Source organism: Giraffa tippelskirchi, chromosome 12 (genome assembly GCF_054371585.1).
Source record: "Giraffa tippelskirchi isolate mGirTip1 chromosome 12, T2T-mGirTip1v1.2.pri, whole genome shotgun sequence".
Taxonomy (NCBI): Eukaryota; Metazoa; Chordata; class Mammalia; order Artiodactyla; family Giraffidae; genus Giraffa; species Giraffa tippelskirchi.
Window position 1 is genome coordinate 83,557,364 of NC_137286.1, and position 21,149 is coordinate 83,578,512.

General features: G+C 39.7%; 1 protein-coding gene across 10 annotated transcripts in view; it reads right to left on the reverse strand.

The window, feature by feature from the left end:
* The window catches only part of VWA8 (von Willebrand factor A domain containing 8), a 385,006-nt gene that overhangs the window by 145,238 nt on the left and 218,619 nt on the right, over positions 1 to 21,149 (reverse strand). For all 10 annotated transcript variants that reach the window (XR_014071267.1, XR_014071268.1, XR_014071269.1 and 7 more), the window contains 3 exons: positions 9,643 to 9,751; positions 6,443 to 6,581; positions 944 to 1,143 (listed from right to left, as the gene is read on the reverse strand). Coding sequence is in view for 7 of the 10 variants with exons in the window: in XM_081549924.1 (XP_081406050.1) it covers positions 944 to 1,143; positions 6,443 to 6,581; positions 9,643 to 9,751 (448 nt within the window). In the remaining 3 variants the exon portion in view is untranslated. The remainder of the gene's footprint in view (positions 1 to 943; positions 1,144 to 6,442; positions 6,582 to 9,642; positions 9,752 to 21,149) is intronic.

Below are 21,149 nucleotides of genomic sequence, written 5' to 3' on the forward strand. Positions count from 1 at the left end.
GAGCGGATGTTTTCAGGATGATTTAAGCATGTTACATTTATTGTGCACTTTATTTCTATTATTATTACATCAGCTCCATCTCAGATCATCAGGCATTAGATCCTGGAGGATGGAGACTCCTGGACTAAGACAATTCCACTCAGTATATTTATATAGCTGTCTCCACATAAAGAATGCCATTCGGGTTTCAGATAACACGTCATCTCCTAAGTGGAGCTATCTTAGCACTCTTGAGTACTATTCATTCTTCCGACTCCTCCTATCCTACCCCCATCTTTCCCTAGGACCTTTTTTCTTGTTGTTGTTTAGTGGCTAAGTTGTGTCTGACTCTTTTGGGATCCCATGAACTGTACAGCAGTTATCGCTGCTTGAAATTGGCGCATTTATTTGTTGGCTCACTTGCTGTCTGTCTGCCCAGAGAGAATGCAAGCTTCATAACAATGAACTGCTGCTGCTGTTGCTCCGTTTCTTCAGTCCTGTAGACTCTGTGACCCCATGGGCTGCAGTCCACCAGTCTCCTCTGTCCATGGCATTCTCTAGGCAAGAATCCTGGAGTGGGTTGCCATGCTGTCCTCCAGGGGCTCTTTCCGACCCAAGGATCGAACCCCCATCTCTTACGTCTCCTGTGTTGCAGGCGGATTCTTTTTCACTGAGCCAGCAAGAAAGCCCCCAACAATGAACTATCCAGCCTCAAATGTCATTAGTACTGAGGTTAGGAACCCCTCACTCAATATGTTTCAAAGATTAAAGCCCACGTTGAGGTCCCCCGGAGAGGAAGGCGTTAGCCTGCCTTGTGGTACGGATAACGTACAACTCCTGACTCCTTCCTGCAGGCCCTCTCCTCAGTCTTTATGAAGCACACATTTTTAGTGATAGGCTGGAAAACATTCTCGCCCGTCCCTTCACGTAAGTCATTCTTGGTATAATGAGGCCACGTCGTTACCTGCTGCTCATGGAGAACCACTTGACCCTTTAGGGGATTTCCCAGCGGTGCCACCGTCACAAATGGGTGCCAGGTTCCACTGGCTGTTCTCGGGAAGATGTCGAAAAGGTCCACAAAGTGGCCGCTTTTCCCAGTCATATTCATAAAGTATAAGGACACGGGATTGCATGCAACTACATAGAGAGTATTTTCCTCATTTTCTGAAATGACCAAAAAAAAAAAAAAAAAGAGTTAATTCTGTTCTGCAGTAGATTTTCTGACTGGTCCAAAAAGGTTCAGTGAAAACTGAATCATAAGACAGCATACAATCAGAACTCAGCAGATGACCTGCACATGGATTGGTAAGGTCAAAGAGGATTGGGAGAAGCAATTTCACACCTGCTCTAAGTGTTTTGGAGAAGGGAATGGCAACCTACTCCAGTATTCTTGCCTGGAGAATCCCATGGACAGAGGAGCCTGGTGGGCTACCGTCTATGGGATTACAAAGAGTAGGACACGACTGAGCGACTAACACTTTCTTCTTTCTGAATGTATTAATAGATGGGAGCACGCCTATCTACTCCAGGAAGTAAGTATCTATTTGTTCCCCAAAGAATTCCATAACCTCTCACAGTAACACCATTAAATATTTAACACTCCTCAATGTCAGGAAATTCTTCCTTCTATGAAAGTATTTTGTGCTTCAATAAAAGTCTGTTTCCTCTTATTTTATTATTGGCTCAGATGGATAACAGCTGGTCAACATCTTCCGTCTGCTAATCTGGTATTTCCCAGTTTACTAGATCTTTAGGCTTTTCAAGTAAATAAGTATTTCCATTTTTTGATTCTTAGCTCTATGGTTCTTATTTTCCAAATTATCTTCTTTCATATTTGTGTATTTTTATTATTACAAAACGGGTCTTTTCAATCAAGTACTTGACTAGGTCCCTTTTCTGAATTCTATTTCAGTGCTTCTTCAACTTTGAAGTGTGTGTGAGTCACCTGGGGATCTAATGAAAGTGCAGATTCTGACTCAGGGGCGCTGGGGTGGGTTTTCACTCTGCCTTTCCAGTGAGCTCCCAGGAAATGTCACTGCTCTAGGCTTGAAGCAGGGGGTTTGGAGTAGGGTTTCAGACTCTTACCTTTCCAGTGAGCTCCCAGGAAATGTCACTGCTCTAGGCTTGAGGCAGGGGCTCTGGGGTGGGGTTTCACTCTGCCTTTCCAGTGAGCTCCCAGGATCCTAATGTCACTGTTCTAGGCTTGAGGGTGTCCCTTTGAGTAGCCAGACTCTGGACTGTTCACCATAATCTCTATTTCCAGGCACCCTAAAGCAAGGGATTAAGCTGCTTCTGTATAATAATCACTATTAATATCACTCATCATCCAGGTATCTATTTGCAGTGGTCATATTTTCTGAACCCCAAACTAATGTGTAAGCTATAATAATGAGATATGTGGGACTATGCCAGAAATTTCAGGAAAAAAATATACTGCGTGTATGTGTGTGTGTGTGATGTGTACACATAAAGACCAAATATATATAAAGATAAATTAAATAAGCTAACATTGATAAGAAACACAAGTCAGTAGAAGATCAGAAAAAGGCATTATTTAGGAGACACTGTGAATTATGTATGTACTACAGTTCCAAATATCAGAATCACATAACTTATAGTTTAAGAATGTTTTTAATGTGTCTATCAGCACAAATAAATTCAATTCAACATTTATTGAGCAACTTTGTACACAGCATAGGGAATTAGGAGATATACTAAAAGTATTAACAGAAATATACTTCATAAACTTATCAATTGTCCTCTCTTATTGCAGCATTAAGTACTGTTTGGTCTCTGGATCATACATATCTATCTATCTAATTGATTCTAAGAGAACCAAGAAAACCTTCTTTTCTTTCCCAAATACAAAATAGGCAAAAAACCAAAGAGATTAAAAAAAAATAACACAAAGGCCCAGTTTGCAAATGTGGACAATACTGAAACAGAGGGTCAAATTATGTGAGGGACAGCAAATGAGTTTCACTTTTAAGGACCAGTTCTGACTGGCTGGCCATGGCTGCCTGGAATGCTGCATTGAGAAATGTGAGACTGTGACAAGGTTTAACGACTCCTGTCGCTGACCTGAGGCAGAGGTTCACAGCATACTTATTAACAATCTCTAAAAATGAGACAAGGGCCAAAGTTCAAACTTTATCGGTAAGATCTATACGCCTTCTCTCCTCATGTACGTTCTATGGATATTTGTTCCTAACTTTACCTATGTTGAGTAAAAATATGTGCTTCTAAAATGTACAGGGTTTTTGTTGGTTAAATTATGTGAGGGACTGGTGTTGCTATTAAGATATTTTCATTTCAGTTCAGTTCAGTCGCTCAGTCGTGTCCAACTCTGTGCAACCCCATGGACTGCAGCACGCCAGGCCTCCCTGTCCATCACCAACTCTTGGAGTTTACTCAAACTCATGTCCATTGAGTCAGTGATGCCATCCAACCATCTCATCCTCTGTTGTCCCCTTCTCCTCCTGCCTTCAATCTTTCCCAGCATCAGGGTCTTTTCAAATGAGTCAGCTCTTTGCATCAGGTCGCCAAAGAACTGGAGTTTCAGCTTCAACATCAGTCCTTCCAATGAACACCCAGGACTGATTTCCCTTAGGATGGACTAGTTGGATCTCCTTGCAGTCCAAGGGACTCTCAAGAGTCTTCTCCAACACCACAGTTCAAAAGCATCAATTCTTTGGTACTCAGCTTTCTTTATAGTCCAACTCTCACATCTATACATGACTACTGGAAAAACCATAGCATTGACTAAATGGATCTTTGTTGGCAAAGTAATGCCTCTGCTTTTTAATACACTGTCTAGGTTGGTCAGCAGTGGCCACAGGACTGGAAAAGGTCAGTTTTCATCCCAATCCCAAAGAAAGGCAATGCCAAAGAATGCTCAAACTACCGCACAATTGCACTCATCTCACATGCTAGTAAAGTAATGCTCAAAATTCTCCAAGCCAGGCTTCAGCAATACGTAAACTGTGAACTTCCAGATGTTCCAGCTGTTTATAGAAAAGGCAGAGGAACCAGAGATCAAATTGCCAATATCCGCTGGATCATCGAAAAGGTAAGAGAGTTCCAGAAAAACATGTATTTCTGCTTTATTGACTATGCCAAAGCCTTTGACTGTGTGGATCACAATAAACTGGAAAATTCTGAAAGAGATGGGAATACCAGACCATCTGACCTGCCGCTTGGGAAACCTGTATGCAGGTCAGGAAGCAAAAGTTAGAACTGGACATGGAACAACAGACTGGTTCCAAATAGGAAAAGGAGTACGTCAAGGCTGTATATTGTCACCCTGCTTATTTAACTTATATGCAGAGTACATCATGAGAAATGCTGGGCTGGAGGAAGCACAAGCTGGAATCAAGATTGCCAGGAGAAACATCAATAACCTCAGATATGCAGATGACACCACCTTTACGGCAGAAAGCGAAGAAGAACTAAAGAGCCTCTTGATGAAAGTGAAAGAGGAGAGTGAAAAAGTTGGCTTAAAGCTCAACATTCAGAAAACTAAGATCATGGCATCCAGTCCCATCACTTCATGGCAAATAGATGGGGAAACAGTGGAAATAGTGGCAGACTTTATTTTTCTGGGCTCCAAAATCACTGCAGATGGTGACGGCAGCCATTAAATTAAAAGACATTCACTCCTTGGAAGGAAAGTTATGACCAACCTAGACAGCATATTAAAAAGCAGAATCATTACTTTGTCAACAAAGGTCCATCTAGTCAAGGCTATGGTTTTTCCAGTAGTCATGTATGGATGTGCGAGTTGGACTATAAAGAAAGCTGAGCGCTGAAGAATTGATGCTTTTGAACTGTGGTGTTGGAGAAGACTCTTGAGAGTCCCTTGGACTGCAAGGAGATCCAACTAGTCCATCCTAAAGGAGATCAGTCCTGGGTGTTCATTGGAAGGACTGGTTGAAGCTGAAACTCCAATTCTTTGGTCACCTGATGCGAAGAGCTGACTCATTGGAAAAGACCCTGATGCTGGGGAAGATTGAGGGCAGGAGGAGAAGGGGATGACAGAGGATGAGGAGAAGGGGATGACAGAGGATGAGATGGTTGGATGGCATAACCGACTCAATGGACATGGGTTTGGGTGGACTCTGGGAGTTGGTGATGGACAGGGAGGCCTGGTGTGCTGCAGTTCATGGGGTTGCAAAGAGTTGGGCACAACTGAGCGACTGAACTGAACTGAACTAGGTTGGTCATAACATTCCTTCCAAAGAGTAAGCATCTTTTCATTTCATGGCTGCAATCACCATCTGCAGTGATTTTGGAGCCCCCCAAAATAAAGTCAGCCACTGTTTCCACTGTTTCCTCATCTATTTGCCATGAAGTGATGGGACCAGATGCCATGATCTTAGTTTTCTGAATGTTGAGTTTTAAGCCAACTTTTCCATTCTCCTCTTTCACTTTCATGAAGAGGCTCTTTAGTTCTTCTTCACTTTCTACATTCATATTATTCTCTACATAACAGGGCTTCCCTGATGGCTCATCCAGTAAAGAATCCACTTGCAGTACAGGAGACCGGAGTTCGATTCCTGGGTAGGAAGATCCCCTGGAGAAGGAAATGGCAACCCACTCCAGTATTCTTGCCTAGAGAACTCCATGGACAGAGGAGCCTGGTGGGTCACATATGACCATGGGGTTACAAAGCGTCAGACACGACTAAGTGATGAATAAACCCAACACAGAGTGAATGTAAAATATCTTAATAGGAACACCAGTCTGTGACCAACAAAAACCCTGTACATTTTAAAAGCACATATTTTTACTCAACATAGCTGACTTTAGGAACAAACATCCATAGAATGTACACAAACAAAAGCTTGCTTCCTAATTTTTGCCTGAATAATCCCCATTGTAGATAAGTTAGTGACTCTCTCCCTCCCCCGTGTCATCACTTCTGTTGATATCACCTTAGTAACTGCCATCAATGGAAAACTTCTGCCAAAAAGTACCCAGGACACAATGCATGAATCAGTAGGTGATGGCAACAGTCCAGAGGTGCAGATGCCAAAAATTCACATCCTTTATTTGCCATTCTTTACAATGAGAGGTTTAATGACTGCAAATCCTCCAACCCTGCTTTCAGAGTACGTGTAATCACCAAACTGGAATCCTAGCCAAAAAAAGCCAATGTTTTTCCTTTTTCTTTCCCCCTTCTATTTTTAGCATGAGCCCGGGGTGAGTTTAACTTTGTGCTACAATTGTAATGAGAAACAGACATGCATATAAACTGAGCCATGCTGACGTGGATTCCACGATAGTATTTTGTTAGGTTGTTATAGGAAATTAGATCTAAATTACATATGATTGCTATCCAATCCAAGAATGGCACAGTTACTGAGTCTAGCATAGACTTCTTGATGTCTAGAGATTATTTTGATCTGGCTTTTAGAAAAAAATCAGTGCAGGAAGGAAAAATCAAAAGAATAAACTGACATACCATGTGTTGTAGCGACATCACAGATTAAGTTCATTTCATCCAATGGTAACCTCCAGGAGCTACATTCTTCGGTAAAGGTCTGGGATCTTCCTTCATGTCTTTCTATTGGATACTCTTGTATGTGTATAAGTGCTGGACCCTATAAAAAAAAAAACGTAGTTATCTGCAATAACATATTTGGTAGTTATCAAAATGTAGAAAAAAAGTTAGAGTTCTTCCAGACTAAGATTTTCAATTCAAATACTCACTATCTTGATATACCTCTTCTCATTTTATTGACTGGCATGATGCTTATGACAATAATAATACCATATAGTTGCATTTATAAAGGCTTTCACATGTGCTATCATATTTAATTTCTCATTTTCTTTTCTTTTTACTCAGAAAATGTATCAGATATAAAACTATTACAATATTGTAAAGTAATTAGCCCCCAACTAAAATAAATAAATTTATAAGAAAAAAAAAATAAAAAATAAAATCCCATAGGAGTTCTCATTACTTTACTCTTTCCTAAGCCAACTGCAAGTTTTGAATTCCATGGGGACCCAGGGCTGTCCAAACTAGGAGAATAATGTTTTAAATACAGCTGACTCTTAAACATTAATTTGCATGCCCTTACAGTCTTTAATTAATCAAAACTTTTGGGGTTAGTTATTGACTATTGTGGCAACCGGGGCTTCCCAGGTGGTGTAGTGGTAAAAGAATCCACCTGCCAATACAGGAGATGCAGGAGACTTGGGTTCGATCCCTGGGTTGAGAAGATCCCTTGGAGTAGGAAATGGCAAAACACTGCAGCATTTTTGCCTGGAAAATTCCATGGACAGAGGAGCCAGGTGGGCTATACAGTCCATGGGATCACAAAGAGTCAGACACGACTAAGTGACTGAGCATACACACATTCATGGGTGCTATTACCCCTTCTGTCTAGTTTGTATCTTAGGAGCTAGACGACTAAATACTACATTTCTTGTACTCCTTTGCAGCAAGCATTCTGGACATGATTTCAGTTCAGTTCAGTCGCTCAGTCGTGTCCAACTCTTTGCGATCCCATGAATTGCAGCACGCCAGGCCTCTCTGTCCATCACCAACTCCCGGAGTCCACCCAAACCCATGTCCATCGAGTCAGTGATGCCATCCAACCATCTCATCCTCTGTCATCCCCTTCTCCTCCCGCCCCCAATCCTACCCAGCATTAGGGTCTTTTCCAATGAGTCAACCCGTCGCAAGAGGTGCCCAAAGTATTGGAGTTTCAGCTTCAACATCAGTCCTTCCAATGAACACCCAGGATTGATCTCTTTTAGGATGGATTGATTGGATCTCCTTGCAGTCCAAGGGACTCTCAAGAGTCTTCTCCAACACCACAGATCAAAAGCATCAATTCTTTGGCACTCAGCTTTCTTCACCGTCCAACTCTCACATCCATACATGACCACTGGAAAAACCATAGCCTTGACTAGATGGACTTTTGTTGGCAAAGTACTGTCTCTGCTTTTAAATATGCTGTCTAGGTTGGCCAGAACCTTCCTTCCAAGGAGTAAGCGTCTTTTAATTTCATGGCTGCAGTCACCATCAGCAGTGATTCTGGAGCCCAAAAAAATAAAGTCTGACACTGTTTCCACTGTTTCCCCATCTATTTCCCATGAAGTGATGGGACCAGATGCCATGATCTTAGTTTTCTGAACGTTGAGCTTTAAGCAAACTTTTTCACTCTCCTCTTTCACCTTCATCAAGAGGCTCTTTAGTTCTTCTTCACTTTCTGCCATAAGGGTGGTGTCAGCCACATATCTGAGGTTACTGATATTTCTCCCGGCAATCTTGATTCCAGCTTGTGTTTCTTCCAGCCCAGCGTTTCTCATGATGTACTCTGCATATAAGTTAAATAAGCAGGGTGACAATATACAGCCTTGACGTACTCCTTTTCCTATTTGGAACCAGTCTGTTGTTCCATGTCCAGTTCTAACTGTTGCTTCCTGACCTGCATACAGGTTTCTCAAGAGACAGGTCAGATGGTCTGGTATTCCCATCTCTTTCAGAATTTTCCACAGTTTATTGTGATCCACACAGTCAAAGGCTTTGGCATAGTCAATAAAGCAGAAATAGATGTTTTTCTGGCGGCCGACAGGGGCTAGGCCGGGCCGGGGGCCGGGGGCGGCGGCCGACAGGGAGATGATTTAGCTTCTGCCAATTAAATGCACTTGCATGAGATTTGTAAGGCAGATGAGCAGCAGAAGCTATCCCTCCAGCAGTCAACGTGGACAAGGAGAGTCTGACAAATGTGAGCAGTCAGAGTTTGTGCTCTCCTACAAGGGTTGACAAACTAGAGCTCACAGGTCAAGTCTGATCTACTCCCTGATTGTGTCAATAAAACTTTACTAGGACACAGTGTCACTCATTTGTTAATGTATTGCCTGAGGCTGCTTTTGTGCTACCATGGCAAAGTTGAGTAGCTGTGACAGAATCTATATGGCCACCACACCTAAAATATTTACTCGTGTGTGTGTGTGTGTGTGTGTGTGTGCACGCTCAGTTGCTCAGTCGTGTTCGATTCTTTGCAAGCTCATGGACAGTAGCCAGTCAGGCTCTTCCGTCCTTGGAATTTTCCAGGCAAGAATACTGGAGTGTGTTGCCATTTCCCAATGTGGGGGTCTTCCCGACGCAGGGATCCAACTCAGGTCTCTAAGGTCTTCTGCATTGGTAGGTGGGTTCTTTACCACTGAGCCACCACTATCCAGCCCCTTACAAGAAAAGTTTGCTAGTCTAGTCTTACTGTGCAGAAGCAAAAACACTGATCCTGAAACCAAAAGTCCAGCAGTGGCCCCTTGACTACTGTCCCTCTTGTCCTTTCTATTGATTTTATAAGCAGCTAATTCCCCACAGTCAAACCTAGAGGGATTGCTACTGCAACTAGTGATTGATATTTCTTTGCCTTTTTTCTTGAAAACAAATATAATGGAGTAACTGTCCTACCTGACTTTCCTGAAATACAGATTAGCTCTTAGGAATTCTACCAATCATTAGCCATTAACTATATCATGACCCTCAGAGGCCAGACTCGCTTGAGAATCACAGAAGAAGCTAAATCTATTCTGAAATAACATCAGAACAAGTCATTTCTAAGGTTGAATAGATTTTCTCTAGGGAAGATACTGAAAAACAGATAATATTCAATATTTTAATGAAGAAATAATGATATCAACCTTAACATCTATATGATGAGTTTCTGCTGGACACAGCAATTTTTGCACTCCATTTCTTGACTGACCAATTGTCCAGTAGCCCATGAAGGTCTGCTCCGGCAGAGGCAACCTGTCAAAGATTAAATTGAAGAGTAAACATTTCTCCTTGTTTCCAAGCCACAGGAAAAAATAAGAACCATGAATTGAAAGTGTTTAGTCACTCAGTCGTGTCCAACTCTTTGTGACCCCATGGACTGTAGCCTGCCAGACTCCTCTGTCCATGGGATTCTCCAAGCAAGAGTACTGGAGTGGGTTGCCACGTATTACTGATCATAAATAAATCTGAAGAATAGTTTACTTCGAAGTGAGTTCTACTTCATTTTATTAAAAGACAGTCTTTAATAGGATGTTTAAAATATACTTGAAAAAGAAAAAAATTCACATTTCAGAAACTCAGAAAATATCGTCCTACTCTGTTTTTACCGTAATGACAAATATAATTAACATTTAAGTATTTTTTCCCTGAATTGGTAAATACTTAGTAATTTAACATCTAAATTCTTATTAGAGTATAGACAGGACTTAGGGAAAATGGAGCAATCCATCAGTTTCTTTCATTCTATTCTCCTAAATTTGAAATCAAATAATAAGCAGTACAGAATACTACTGGGATTCCCAGGTGGCTCAGTGGTAAAGGATCTGCCTGTCAATGCAGAAGATGTGAGTTTGATCCCCGGGTCAGGAAGATCTCCTGGAGAAGGAAATGGCAACCCACTCCAGTACTCTTGCCTGGGAAATCCTATGGACAAAGGAGCCTGGTGGGCCCCAGGCTATGGCATCACAAAGAGTCAGACACAACTTGGACTAAACACCACCACCACAATTCTACAGGTCACAAGTTTGTAGGTTGCACAGGGCAAAGTTCATAGGATCTACTTTAGCACTTAAGTCTTTTTTTTTTTTTTTTTACTTTGAACTGCCATAAAATACCTACAGAAACATTCATACAAATGTGCCACTTACTCCTGAGCACACCTATGTGTCCAACACTCAAGCATCACCAACACTCAGAAACTCCCTTGGACTGTTTCAGCCATTACACCTACCATGGGAGCTACTATGCTGACTTCTAATGGAATTATTCTATGTTTAGATTCCATTTTATCTAAAGCTACTTTTAAATAAAATAACTTGCAAAAACAAATATGGCAACACTAAAGGACAAAACCACAGATAAATTTTTTTAGAATAAAGCCTTTACTTTTTAGTCATACTAAATTTTTGGAATCTTTACAAAAGAAATCATTAATTTGTCATTTAATTCATTATGAATTTCTTTTTTTTTTCAGTTTTTTTTTTAAATTTTTTATTTTTTTACTTTACAATATTGTATTGGTTTTGCCATACATTGACATGAATCCACCATGGGTGTACACACGTTCCCCTTCCAGAACCACCCTCCCACCTCCCTCCCCATCCCATCCTTCTGGGTCATCCCGGTGCACCAGCCCTGAGCACCCTGTCTCATGCATCAAACCTGGACTGGTGATTCGTTTCACATATGATAATTTACATGCTTCAATGCCATTCTCCCATATCATCCCACCCTTGCCCTCTCCCATAGAGTCCAAAAGACTGTTCTATACATCTGTGTCTCTTTTGCTGTCTCACATACAGGGTTATCTTTACCAACTTTCCAAATTCCATATATATGTGTTAGTATACTGTATTGGTGTTTTTCTTTTCGGCTTACTTCACTCTGTATAATAGGCTCCAATTTCATCCACCTCATTAGAACTGATTCAAATGTATTCTATTCAATGGCTGAGTAATATTCCATTGTGTATATGTACCACAGCTTCCTTATCCATTTGTCTGCTGATGGACATCTAGGTTGCTTCCATGTCCTGGCTATTAAACAGTGCTGTGATGCATTATGAATTTCTTATTCCATGGTAAGTGAAGGCCAAAAGTGATCCAGAGTTAAAAGTTCTTCAAAAATAATGCATAATATGACTATAAATTGAAATGAATGCTGGAAATAAGCGTCATGATTATTAAAAGAGTACATACTGATATTTAGAAAATCACTTTATTTTCAGTAAAAGAGTAAGTCTGACAAAATATCTCCACATACTTAATAAGACCATGGAAGGCTTAGATTTTTTTGCATAGAATAGTGAAGCCAAGTATTCTGGTGAAATATGATTTTTGTCCTTTGAAATGCTAATGTTAAACACCATAGGAATGAAATCTAAAAGAAATTTACATTGAAATTCTTCTGAATCATAATATAAATCATTCAAAAGGACATATGCGCTTTTGTATCTATCAACTAAAATACATTTTGCGTACGTGGACAATTATCCTGATTGGTCAGCACTTACTTCCCTGTTTTTTTTTTTTGTTTTTTTTTTTTACCACTAATGAGGTGGAAGAGGCACTGAATTAGGGGATTTACTATAACTGTTCTCTCTTAAGGTAATAAAGCACATTCCCATGTCAAAAGGAAGCATCTTGAAAACGTCTTGTAGACTAGAATCTCTCTCTGCTTGTTTAGAGGGTGAACAGTATTCATTGTCTTCAGCAGTTCACCAAAGGGGAATCAGATCTCTAAAAACAGAGCAGAAAACAAAGGAAGGAGATACACCTAAGTTCTTTCTAGTGTAGAAGATTTAGAGGGTTCTAGTGCTAGTTCTTCTATTAACTAGCTCTGAAGACCTGTGAAAGAAAAGTTAGATAATTTCTCTGAGTGTTAATTTTTTCCTTTGTGAGATGAAGGCAATAATCTGTAAGATTCTGGTTTCTTCTAAGGACTGGGGGAGTCTCTGATGACCATTTTAGAGAGTGGAGTGAAGTATCAGTGGTAGATCTTGCATAACTTTTGGTTCTGGAGTGAATATAAATAATCAGAATAAAATTATCTACACTTATCAATAGAAGGGGCTTCCCTGGTGGCTCAGCTGGTAAAGAACCCACCTGCCAATGCAGGAGACACAACAGACACAGGTTTGATCCCTGGGTCAGGAAGATCCCCTGGAGAAGGAAATGGCAATCCACTCCAGTACTCTTGCCTGGAAAATTCCATGGGCAGAGAAGCCTGGAGGGCTACAGACCATGGGGTCGCAAAGAGTCAGAGTTGATCGAGAGTGCCCACATGCCAGGCCACATCAGTAGAATAGATGCCTGGTAGACAAAATTGCTTTTTTAAAGCTGATAGAAGGAGCTCTACGTCCACCTCAAATTGTCTCTTTGAAGACAACAGAAATAGTTACCCATCTGGAAATCTAATCAGAGGTGGAGCATTGCTTAATAAAAATTATGCTCGGTTGATAGGTTGAAATAAAGCTGAAAAAACTGGTCTAATATATTCTTTAACAATCTCACAAAATACCATACAGATGTTAAAAACAAAATAAAACCAAAACCTTCATCCATTTGGGAAAAAAAAATAACTTTACTAGACTTCCAATTTTTACTGACAACCCCCAGGGAATATTCATGAAAGCTGCTTTGAACTTGCCAACTCACTCGAAATAACGGTCATGGAAATTAAAGACTGCCTGGTTCCATTTAAAAATAGCACTAGCTGTTTGGTTGGCAGAGTATGGGAAGGACCTTCAGGTACCCCATATAGAATCTGTTTCGAAATCACATAACAAGATGCTATTAGCGTTAACAATTGCAACTGAAAGTCACATATGCAGGGTGTTCTGAGGTTGCCCAGTCTGATTCTATCTGCCCCTTGGTAATACCGGGAGTTGTTTCTAGACTTCCTGTGGGCTCTTGGGCGGCCAAACGAGGTAAACCAAAGCCCCTCATTTATTTTCCACTACTAAGTTTTCCCAATACATTGTGGAAAAATTTGACAGTTATTAACTCTCTCCCCTTCAAAAAGTTACTGCATGCATGCTAAGTCGTTTTAGTCGTGTCTGACTCTTTGCAACCCCATGGACTATAGCCCGCCAGGCTCCTCTGTCCATGGAATTCTCTAGGTAAGAATACTGGATTGGGTAGCCATTCTCTTTTTCAGGGGATCTTCTCAACCCAGGGATGGAACCCAGGTCTCCCGCATTGCGGGCAGATTCTTTACCGTCTGAGCCACCAGGGAAGTCCAGTTAGGGCCAGGGGGAATTATAATTGAATGCATGAACAAGCTTTGGAATTTGAAATATATTCAACATTAATTTAAGGGTAACTCTAAATTAATAACCAGTTAGCAAACAGCCCTATATCATTACTGAAATCTGTCATCCAACTCCAACCAGACTTAAGTTGTTATATCTGATTTGATTGAAACAACTATGGTATTTTCCATAGTTTTAAGATCCTGTTACTTCTATTGTTTAACTTTGTTAAAGTCCTACCTGGAATGATATCTGGATTTGATTTTAAGGGAGAAGACAATGAACTTAAGACTTATAAATAGTACTACTTTTTATCTTCAGTGTCATTCATGAATTTATGTTTTTTAAAACACTGAAGTATTTCAATTCATATGTTGTGATGTTTCTTAATCCCTTGTGGAAGTATTAATAAAGATTTGGAAGTAAAAGTTTTAACTAAAAAAGAAAAAGTGACTTTCAAAATTATGACTCAGGTCAAACTGCAGCACTTAGGCAAATTACAGACAGGAAAAAAAAAGTTTTTTTAAGCATGCATACATTTCATAACATGATGCATATGGACACCAAAGTCGAGTTAGAGGGTCTGAATGACATACAAGAGATTTGTCTAAGATTGTTTCCATAAAGAGGTGAGCTGGGGTTTTAACGAGTATGTTCTGGCAAATTTCTGCCTTCTCTGAACATTTGCCAAAACTATTTCTGGGGGATGAAAGAAACACATGAAAAAGATTTGGATCTTTCTAGGGGCATTATGCAATTGGAAGTTGTTGACATACCTATTATCAACAATCCCTAAAACATTTCCTTACCACAAGAACTACTAATTTTCATGGCAATAATGGAACCCTTCAGGGTAGTTCCACCAGCTCTCAAAAATTCACCAATTATTACCATCTTTGAGGAAAAAAAACAACAACTCCAATTTTAGAGGGCCTTGCTTGTTCCTAATGTTTTAAATCTAACCTTTGGCAAAAAGTAATTTGGACTATCCAGCTGAGTTTACTGGAACCTTTAACAGAATAACCCTGACAAATATTTCCACCTTTGGTTCGGACCCTTCCTCTCACTCTCCAGCGAGTATATGCCTTGGGTGAAGTGAAGTGAAAGTCGCTCAGTCGAGTCCGACTCTGAGACCCCATGGGCTATATAGTCCATGGAATTCTCCAGGCCAGAACACCAGAGTACATGCCCTAGTTACTGTGAATTGCTACTTGCTGTTCTTCCACATACTCTGCATTTTCATGCTTCCATGAGGTTTTTACTTCAGCTCAGAACTCCTTTCTGCTATTGCCTCTTTGATGAAATCCTTCTCATTCTTAAAGCCCAATTCAAATGTCACTCCCCCTTGCATCCTTCTCCCACAGTTCTTTCTGGGCAGAATGAATCGCTTGCTCTTCTGGGTTTCCATGGAAATTTGTACATATGGAACTCTTAGAAACTCTTAGGATAGAGTTCTGTAGTATCTGCAGTTTTCAAATTTAAGGCCTGATAGCACGGTCAGAAGTGAATCTATGAAGTCCCTTGCAAATATTTATACTTTCTAAAATAAAAAGTCAACACTACATAATGAAAATAGAAATGCCACCTTAAACACTTTAAACTAGTAAAAATGGGTACTACTGTGCCCAGTGAGCCTCCCTTGTTTGCAAGAAACTTCTGAATTTCCCTTCCCTCAGTCTTGCATGTTGCCGGTAAATAAATTTTGCTTTGCTGCAAATGATGTGTACATGAATATTACATGTGTTTTTCCTTTCATTGCCTGGCTCTGCATTTAGACATTATGGTTTTCACTTTACAACTTAGATTTGTGCACCTCTGCCACCAAGATCCTGCTGTGGTCACAGAAATGAAAAGTCATTTGGATGCATGAGATGAAAAAAAGACTCGGGGACACTTGTCTTTCTTGGCTAACACTTCTCAGATTGCTCCCCATACCCAGGCTGACACTGTGTAGTGTCAGCGCTGCTGCCCAGGGTTACTCCATGCTAAAGCAGATGTAGTCACCAAGCTCTACACACCTCTATCCTTCTTTCTTGTGAGACTACAGGTCTGGGGCTTGGGTTTCCTTTCCTTCAATTCTCTTCTTCAAATTTCACTGCAAAAACTTCTTTTTTCCTGCCATCTGCTTTACCAACCACATGTTAGTATTTTTGAATCTTAAACTCTTTCCTTTTCTAGTTATTCACATCAACAATGACTGGGGCTGAAACTCTCCCAGTTGGAAATTTTCCCAGAAAACAAACAAAAAACCCCCAAACTACTATTATTTCCCACAAGAAGGACTCATAGGATGAGAAACCCTACTGCGAATGCAGCACTTTGAATATAACATTGCATAATAAGGTTGAGAGTTTACATGTTTTCTCAAGATTGCTAATTCATTGAAAGTAAGGCTTACATCTTACTCACTGGAATCTCTGCCACTTAGAATTCATCAATTCTGCTATGGAAACCTCTCACACCATGCCCCTCTTTTTTATTCCCACTGCCACAACAGAAGCTCTCACTGTTCATCACTGGACTTAGTGCAGTTGCTTCCCAACAGGTAGGTCTTCCTGCTTTCAGTTTCTTATCTTTAGAAAACTTAAAGGGGTCTTTCTAATTTATGAATCAGACCATGTTACTCTCTGGCTTCAAATTCTTCTACGGTTCCCTCGACTCTTCTCTTTTAGTCTCACCAGGCAGCATGCCCTGTAAAACTGTCTCTGCTTGAAGTTCTTTCTTCTCCTTTATTAGCCTGGAGAACACATATTCAACAAAGGATGAAAGTATATTTGGAAGAGTTACCAACTGGTTGGGATTCAGGATTTCTACCCAGCCAGGTGACAGAGATCATTTACAAATGCCTAAAGGATCAAGGATAATTCTGTGAGACTGTCGAAGATGAGTATTAAAGAAGATTCATACATCTTGACAATTTCTATGTAGACTGGTTATATTTTAAATTTTTTCTCTGCACCCCCATAAAGGAACTGAAAGCAAGTATTAATAAAATGACTGTGAAGCTACTTCAAAATATACCAAGAGAATAAGGGCAAGGACTGTGGAACTATAAAACCCAATACCACCCTTCTGCTTATAATAGTTCTGAGATATCACTGTTTCTTCAGTTGCTAAGTCATGGTCAATCTTATGACCCCTGCAGCAACTGCAGTGCTCCAGGCTTTCCTGTCCTTCACTGTCTCCTGGAGTCTGCTCAAATTCATGTCTACTGAGTCAGTGATGCCATCCACCCATCTCATCTCAGATGTCATTATGTAAATCTTATTATTTTTGAAAACTAAAGAGCTCTTTTACAAGTGAAAGTAAATCATCACAAAGAGTAGAGCTGCATACCTTAGAACTTCGTGATCAATACCATGAACTCATTTGTAAAAACTAACTCTTTAAAAGGAAAATTACAGCATATAATAGTTTGGAAAATGGAAGGAGAAGCACAAAACATTGAGAGCCTTTTAACTGAATGGGATAAATAGTAAACTGATAATCATTCTTATAAATAAACCTAATGAAATTACTCTACAGAGAACCCTGGTTGGGGATGTTCTTTTTGATGTCTCCCAGTACTTGGGGCTTTTCTGGTGGCTCAGACAGTAAAGAATCTGCCTGCAATGCAGGAGACCCGGGTTTGGGTCAGGGAGATCCCCTGGAGAAGGGAATGGCAACCTACTCCAGCATTCCTGCCCGGAGAATTCCATGGACAGGGGAGTCTGGTGGGCTACAGTCCATGGAGTTGCAAAGAGTCAGACATGACCAAGCGACTAACACTTTCAGTACTTGGAAGGACCCATAGTTAGTCTTGGTCAGAGAAGAAGCAGCTGCGTTGATGTTTCAGTTACACAGGATAAGTCTTCATGTGGAAGAAGATAGATATAGGTATATGTCTTCATCAAGACAGATACCCTTTTAAGAGACGTTCAATCTAGACGAAGCTGTTCTATCTGAAATATGCACACCTGGCACCACTCTAAAGAGAAAGATCAATACGAAACACGATCATGTAACACACACTGCAATGAGATATCAACACCTCTTACAACAAACAGGAAAACAACCTCAGCTACCTTCACTGGGAGTTCTATGAAAACATGCTGTGAGACTGGCTGATAAACTAATGAATGGTTGCTGATATAAGGGAAAGAATGACTACTTGTTCAGCTTTCCAATTCAACTAGGGGCAGTGAACCACAGAATCTATGAGCTTGAGGGACATTAAAGGTTATTTAATCCAGCATTTCAAGTTTGGATCCCTTGACTACCTCCCCAGCAAGGTTTGTCCAAATCTGTCTGAGGCCAGTCTACAGAAAGTATACCCTACCTTTCCCCTGGGGAATCCACTCCACCTTTGAACACAGGAGCTATTGGTCCGGAGATGGAAGCCACCTCTCTTTAATTTGTAATGACTTAGAAGCAATGCACATATATAGAGTGATTGATAATTATTCTGCTAAAGCTAACTAGATTATTAAGTGTGATTTAAGGATGGTAGCATTAAGTAAAAGATTCTACGTAGAATAAACTTAAGTTGCTTCAGTCGTGTCTGATTCTTTGCAATCCCATGAACAGTAATCCTCCAGCCCATCAGTCCATGGAGATTCTCCAGGAAAGAATGCTGGAGTGGGTTGCCATGTTCTCCTCCAGGGGATCTTTCCAACCCATGGATCAAACCTGCATCTCTTGCAGCTCCTGCGCTGGCAGGCAGATTCTGTTACCAATGAGCCACCGGGGAAGTCCCGACCAAGGCATACACTTACTTATATTATGTTGAACTGCTATAGAAATGCCTGGTTAACTTGATTTCTCATTTGTCATTGGTAAGGGTGTCAGTGTTACACCGTCAGGGCAGGCATTGCAGGGCAGTGTAAGCTTTGCTGTACTGGAGGCCATGGTTCCCCAAATCAGCAATTTCAGAATAAGTCTTTAACATTTTTATTCTATTTAAATAAAACAAATAGGAAAATTCCAGGGCCCAGAGAGTCTGGGGACATTTAAAAAATAAAATATAGGAAATAATACACGTTAGGACAGAAAGTAAGTGTTTCCTTTTCCTTTCCAGAGCCTCTCTCAAAGGCAACTACTACCAACAGCTACCACAGGGTTTTTAAACTATTTAAAATGTGAACCTATTAAATAAATGTAATAAAAAGTATCGGCTAATATCATCTTAGACTGAGTTATTCAAAGTTACCTTATTTCGTCTGAAAAAGTGAAGTTAAGAAGTTTTTAATAAAGCATTTGAAAGCAGAGAGAGAATACAGACATCGAGAGGACATCAGAGGAGTAATTTCAAGATTCCAATAGGGCTCCTTTACCAGCTACAGGACACTTTAAAAGTGCAGTCACACATGGCAGTCATTTTTAGATGTGCAGTCTGGCTAGCAACAGCATTTCTATGAGTCTGTAAAGGATAATGACATTTAAACATATGCATAAAGACACAAAGTGTTGGTATTAATGTGTTTATTCTTTACTTTTGTTGAAATGCCAGAGAAATGCCTAGCTTAAAGCAACTTATATGCTTTATGAATCTGTTCATTATGTTTAGAAAAAATACTTTAAGTCTTAAAACTCCAGGATCAAGAAGGAAGGAGAGAAAAGTGGGATTGTGGGAGGAGTGTATACATGCTAGAATCTAATCTATTATAGATATATTTCTTTTCAACAAAGAAGATTGGGAATTAAGTGTTTTAAAAAGGATCTCCTTTCAGGGTCATGTTTCTTTTATTAAGAAAAACTTAGGAAAAAAAAATTGTAAAGAAATATTTCTCAGTTGAAATAACACATAAAACCCTAGGAAAAGATCTAGAAGGATTAAATAGTAATTGTTTCTGGATGGTGGAATTATTAGTGTTTTAATTTTCTTTTTGCTAATTTATTTTAAAAATAAATGGGACATCACTCTTCATTTAGTAGGTATACATCATAGAGAAATCCTATAAATAAAAGCTTATAAATTTCTTCAAAGTTTTTATTCTATGTGCTGATAAAATTAATGACTGATGGACTGTAGATACTTTGCCAGTAACAAATAAGCAACAAATGTTTTTGGGGAAAAAAAAAGAAACTAGCTTCATAAATTAAGCAGCATTTTAAAAAGAAATCTATAGGGTTGAGGACAAAGAGCTTGGATCAAGAAGAATGAGTATTTAAATATTTTATAGATAGGTGTGTCTCCTAGGGAAGACAGGGAGAGATAAACACACCAAGTTAAATTCAGACGGTGGAGAGGATGTCTCTGTATATTTGATTTATGTAAAAATGACTACAATGTTTGAGAAGACTTAGTAAGTTCCTTTTGTGTTCCAAATCAGGAAGAATGATGGCTAGTCTAGTTCTTCTATATGGTAGTCAAATAAAGTTTTCTACAGTTTTTATTTTTCTAAATGAATTACCTTGTGTTTTACATTATGATCTTTCATTATTAAGAAAAAAAAAAAAGGAAAGCTTAACTGGGCATGAAGAGGTCTTTAAAATGATCTTTGTTGTAAAAGTCTATATCAACTTGCTCTTCAACATTGTGAAATATGGCTAAATCCCCCAAATCTAAGTCTATCACAACTCTCTGAAGAATAAGAATATGTATATTACATGTATGACATCATGGTCAATGATTATTTCCAAGTTGATTATCTAAAGTTCGAAGGTGCTTTTAAACCAAAACTATTGGTGATTTTCAGTATGCAAAGAATAATTCTGATTTAGAAACTGCCTACACCTGCATATGGATCTGCTTATATTTGTCTTTAAAGTTGGAGTTAAAATTGTGCATATTACAGCTCTGCTCCTGATCAGATGTCTAACCTTAGGTAGGTGAGGTAACCTCTCTGTTCCTCAAATTCTTTACCCATAAAATGCAATGATAATATTATCTACAATAGGATGAAATATTGCATAAGTCTCTTGAAAATGAATGTACAGAAAAAGACTTTTTCTCCCTTTAAAACAAATGTTTCCTGAGTATGTTACAGTTCATAACTTACTCTGAAACAGCTTTAAATTTGGAAGCGCTAATGTGCTAGCAGTATGTTTGTTCTCGAATAAAAAAAAAAACTTAAAAAAACACAAATGCTTATTTGAGGGTAAAACAAGCAAACTTTGCTTTGAAATGTAGATCTATATCTACCATAGCAGATAATCTATATGCGTCTGGTTGGATGTTTGAACCTAATTATACATATGTACAGGGCTTCTCAGGTGGCTCAAGGGGTGAAGAATCCGGCTGCCAACCCAGCAGACACTGGTCCGATCCCTGGTTTGGGAAGATCCCCTGGAGAAGGAAATGACAACGCACTCCAGTATTCTTGCCTGAGAAATCCCATGGATGGAGGAGCCTGGTGGGGTTGAAAAGAGTCAGACACTGACTGAGCATGCACGCATACATATGGATGTACATGCGTGTGT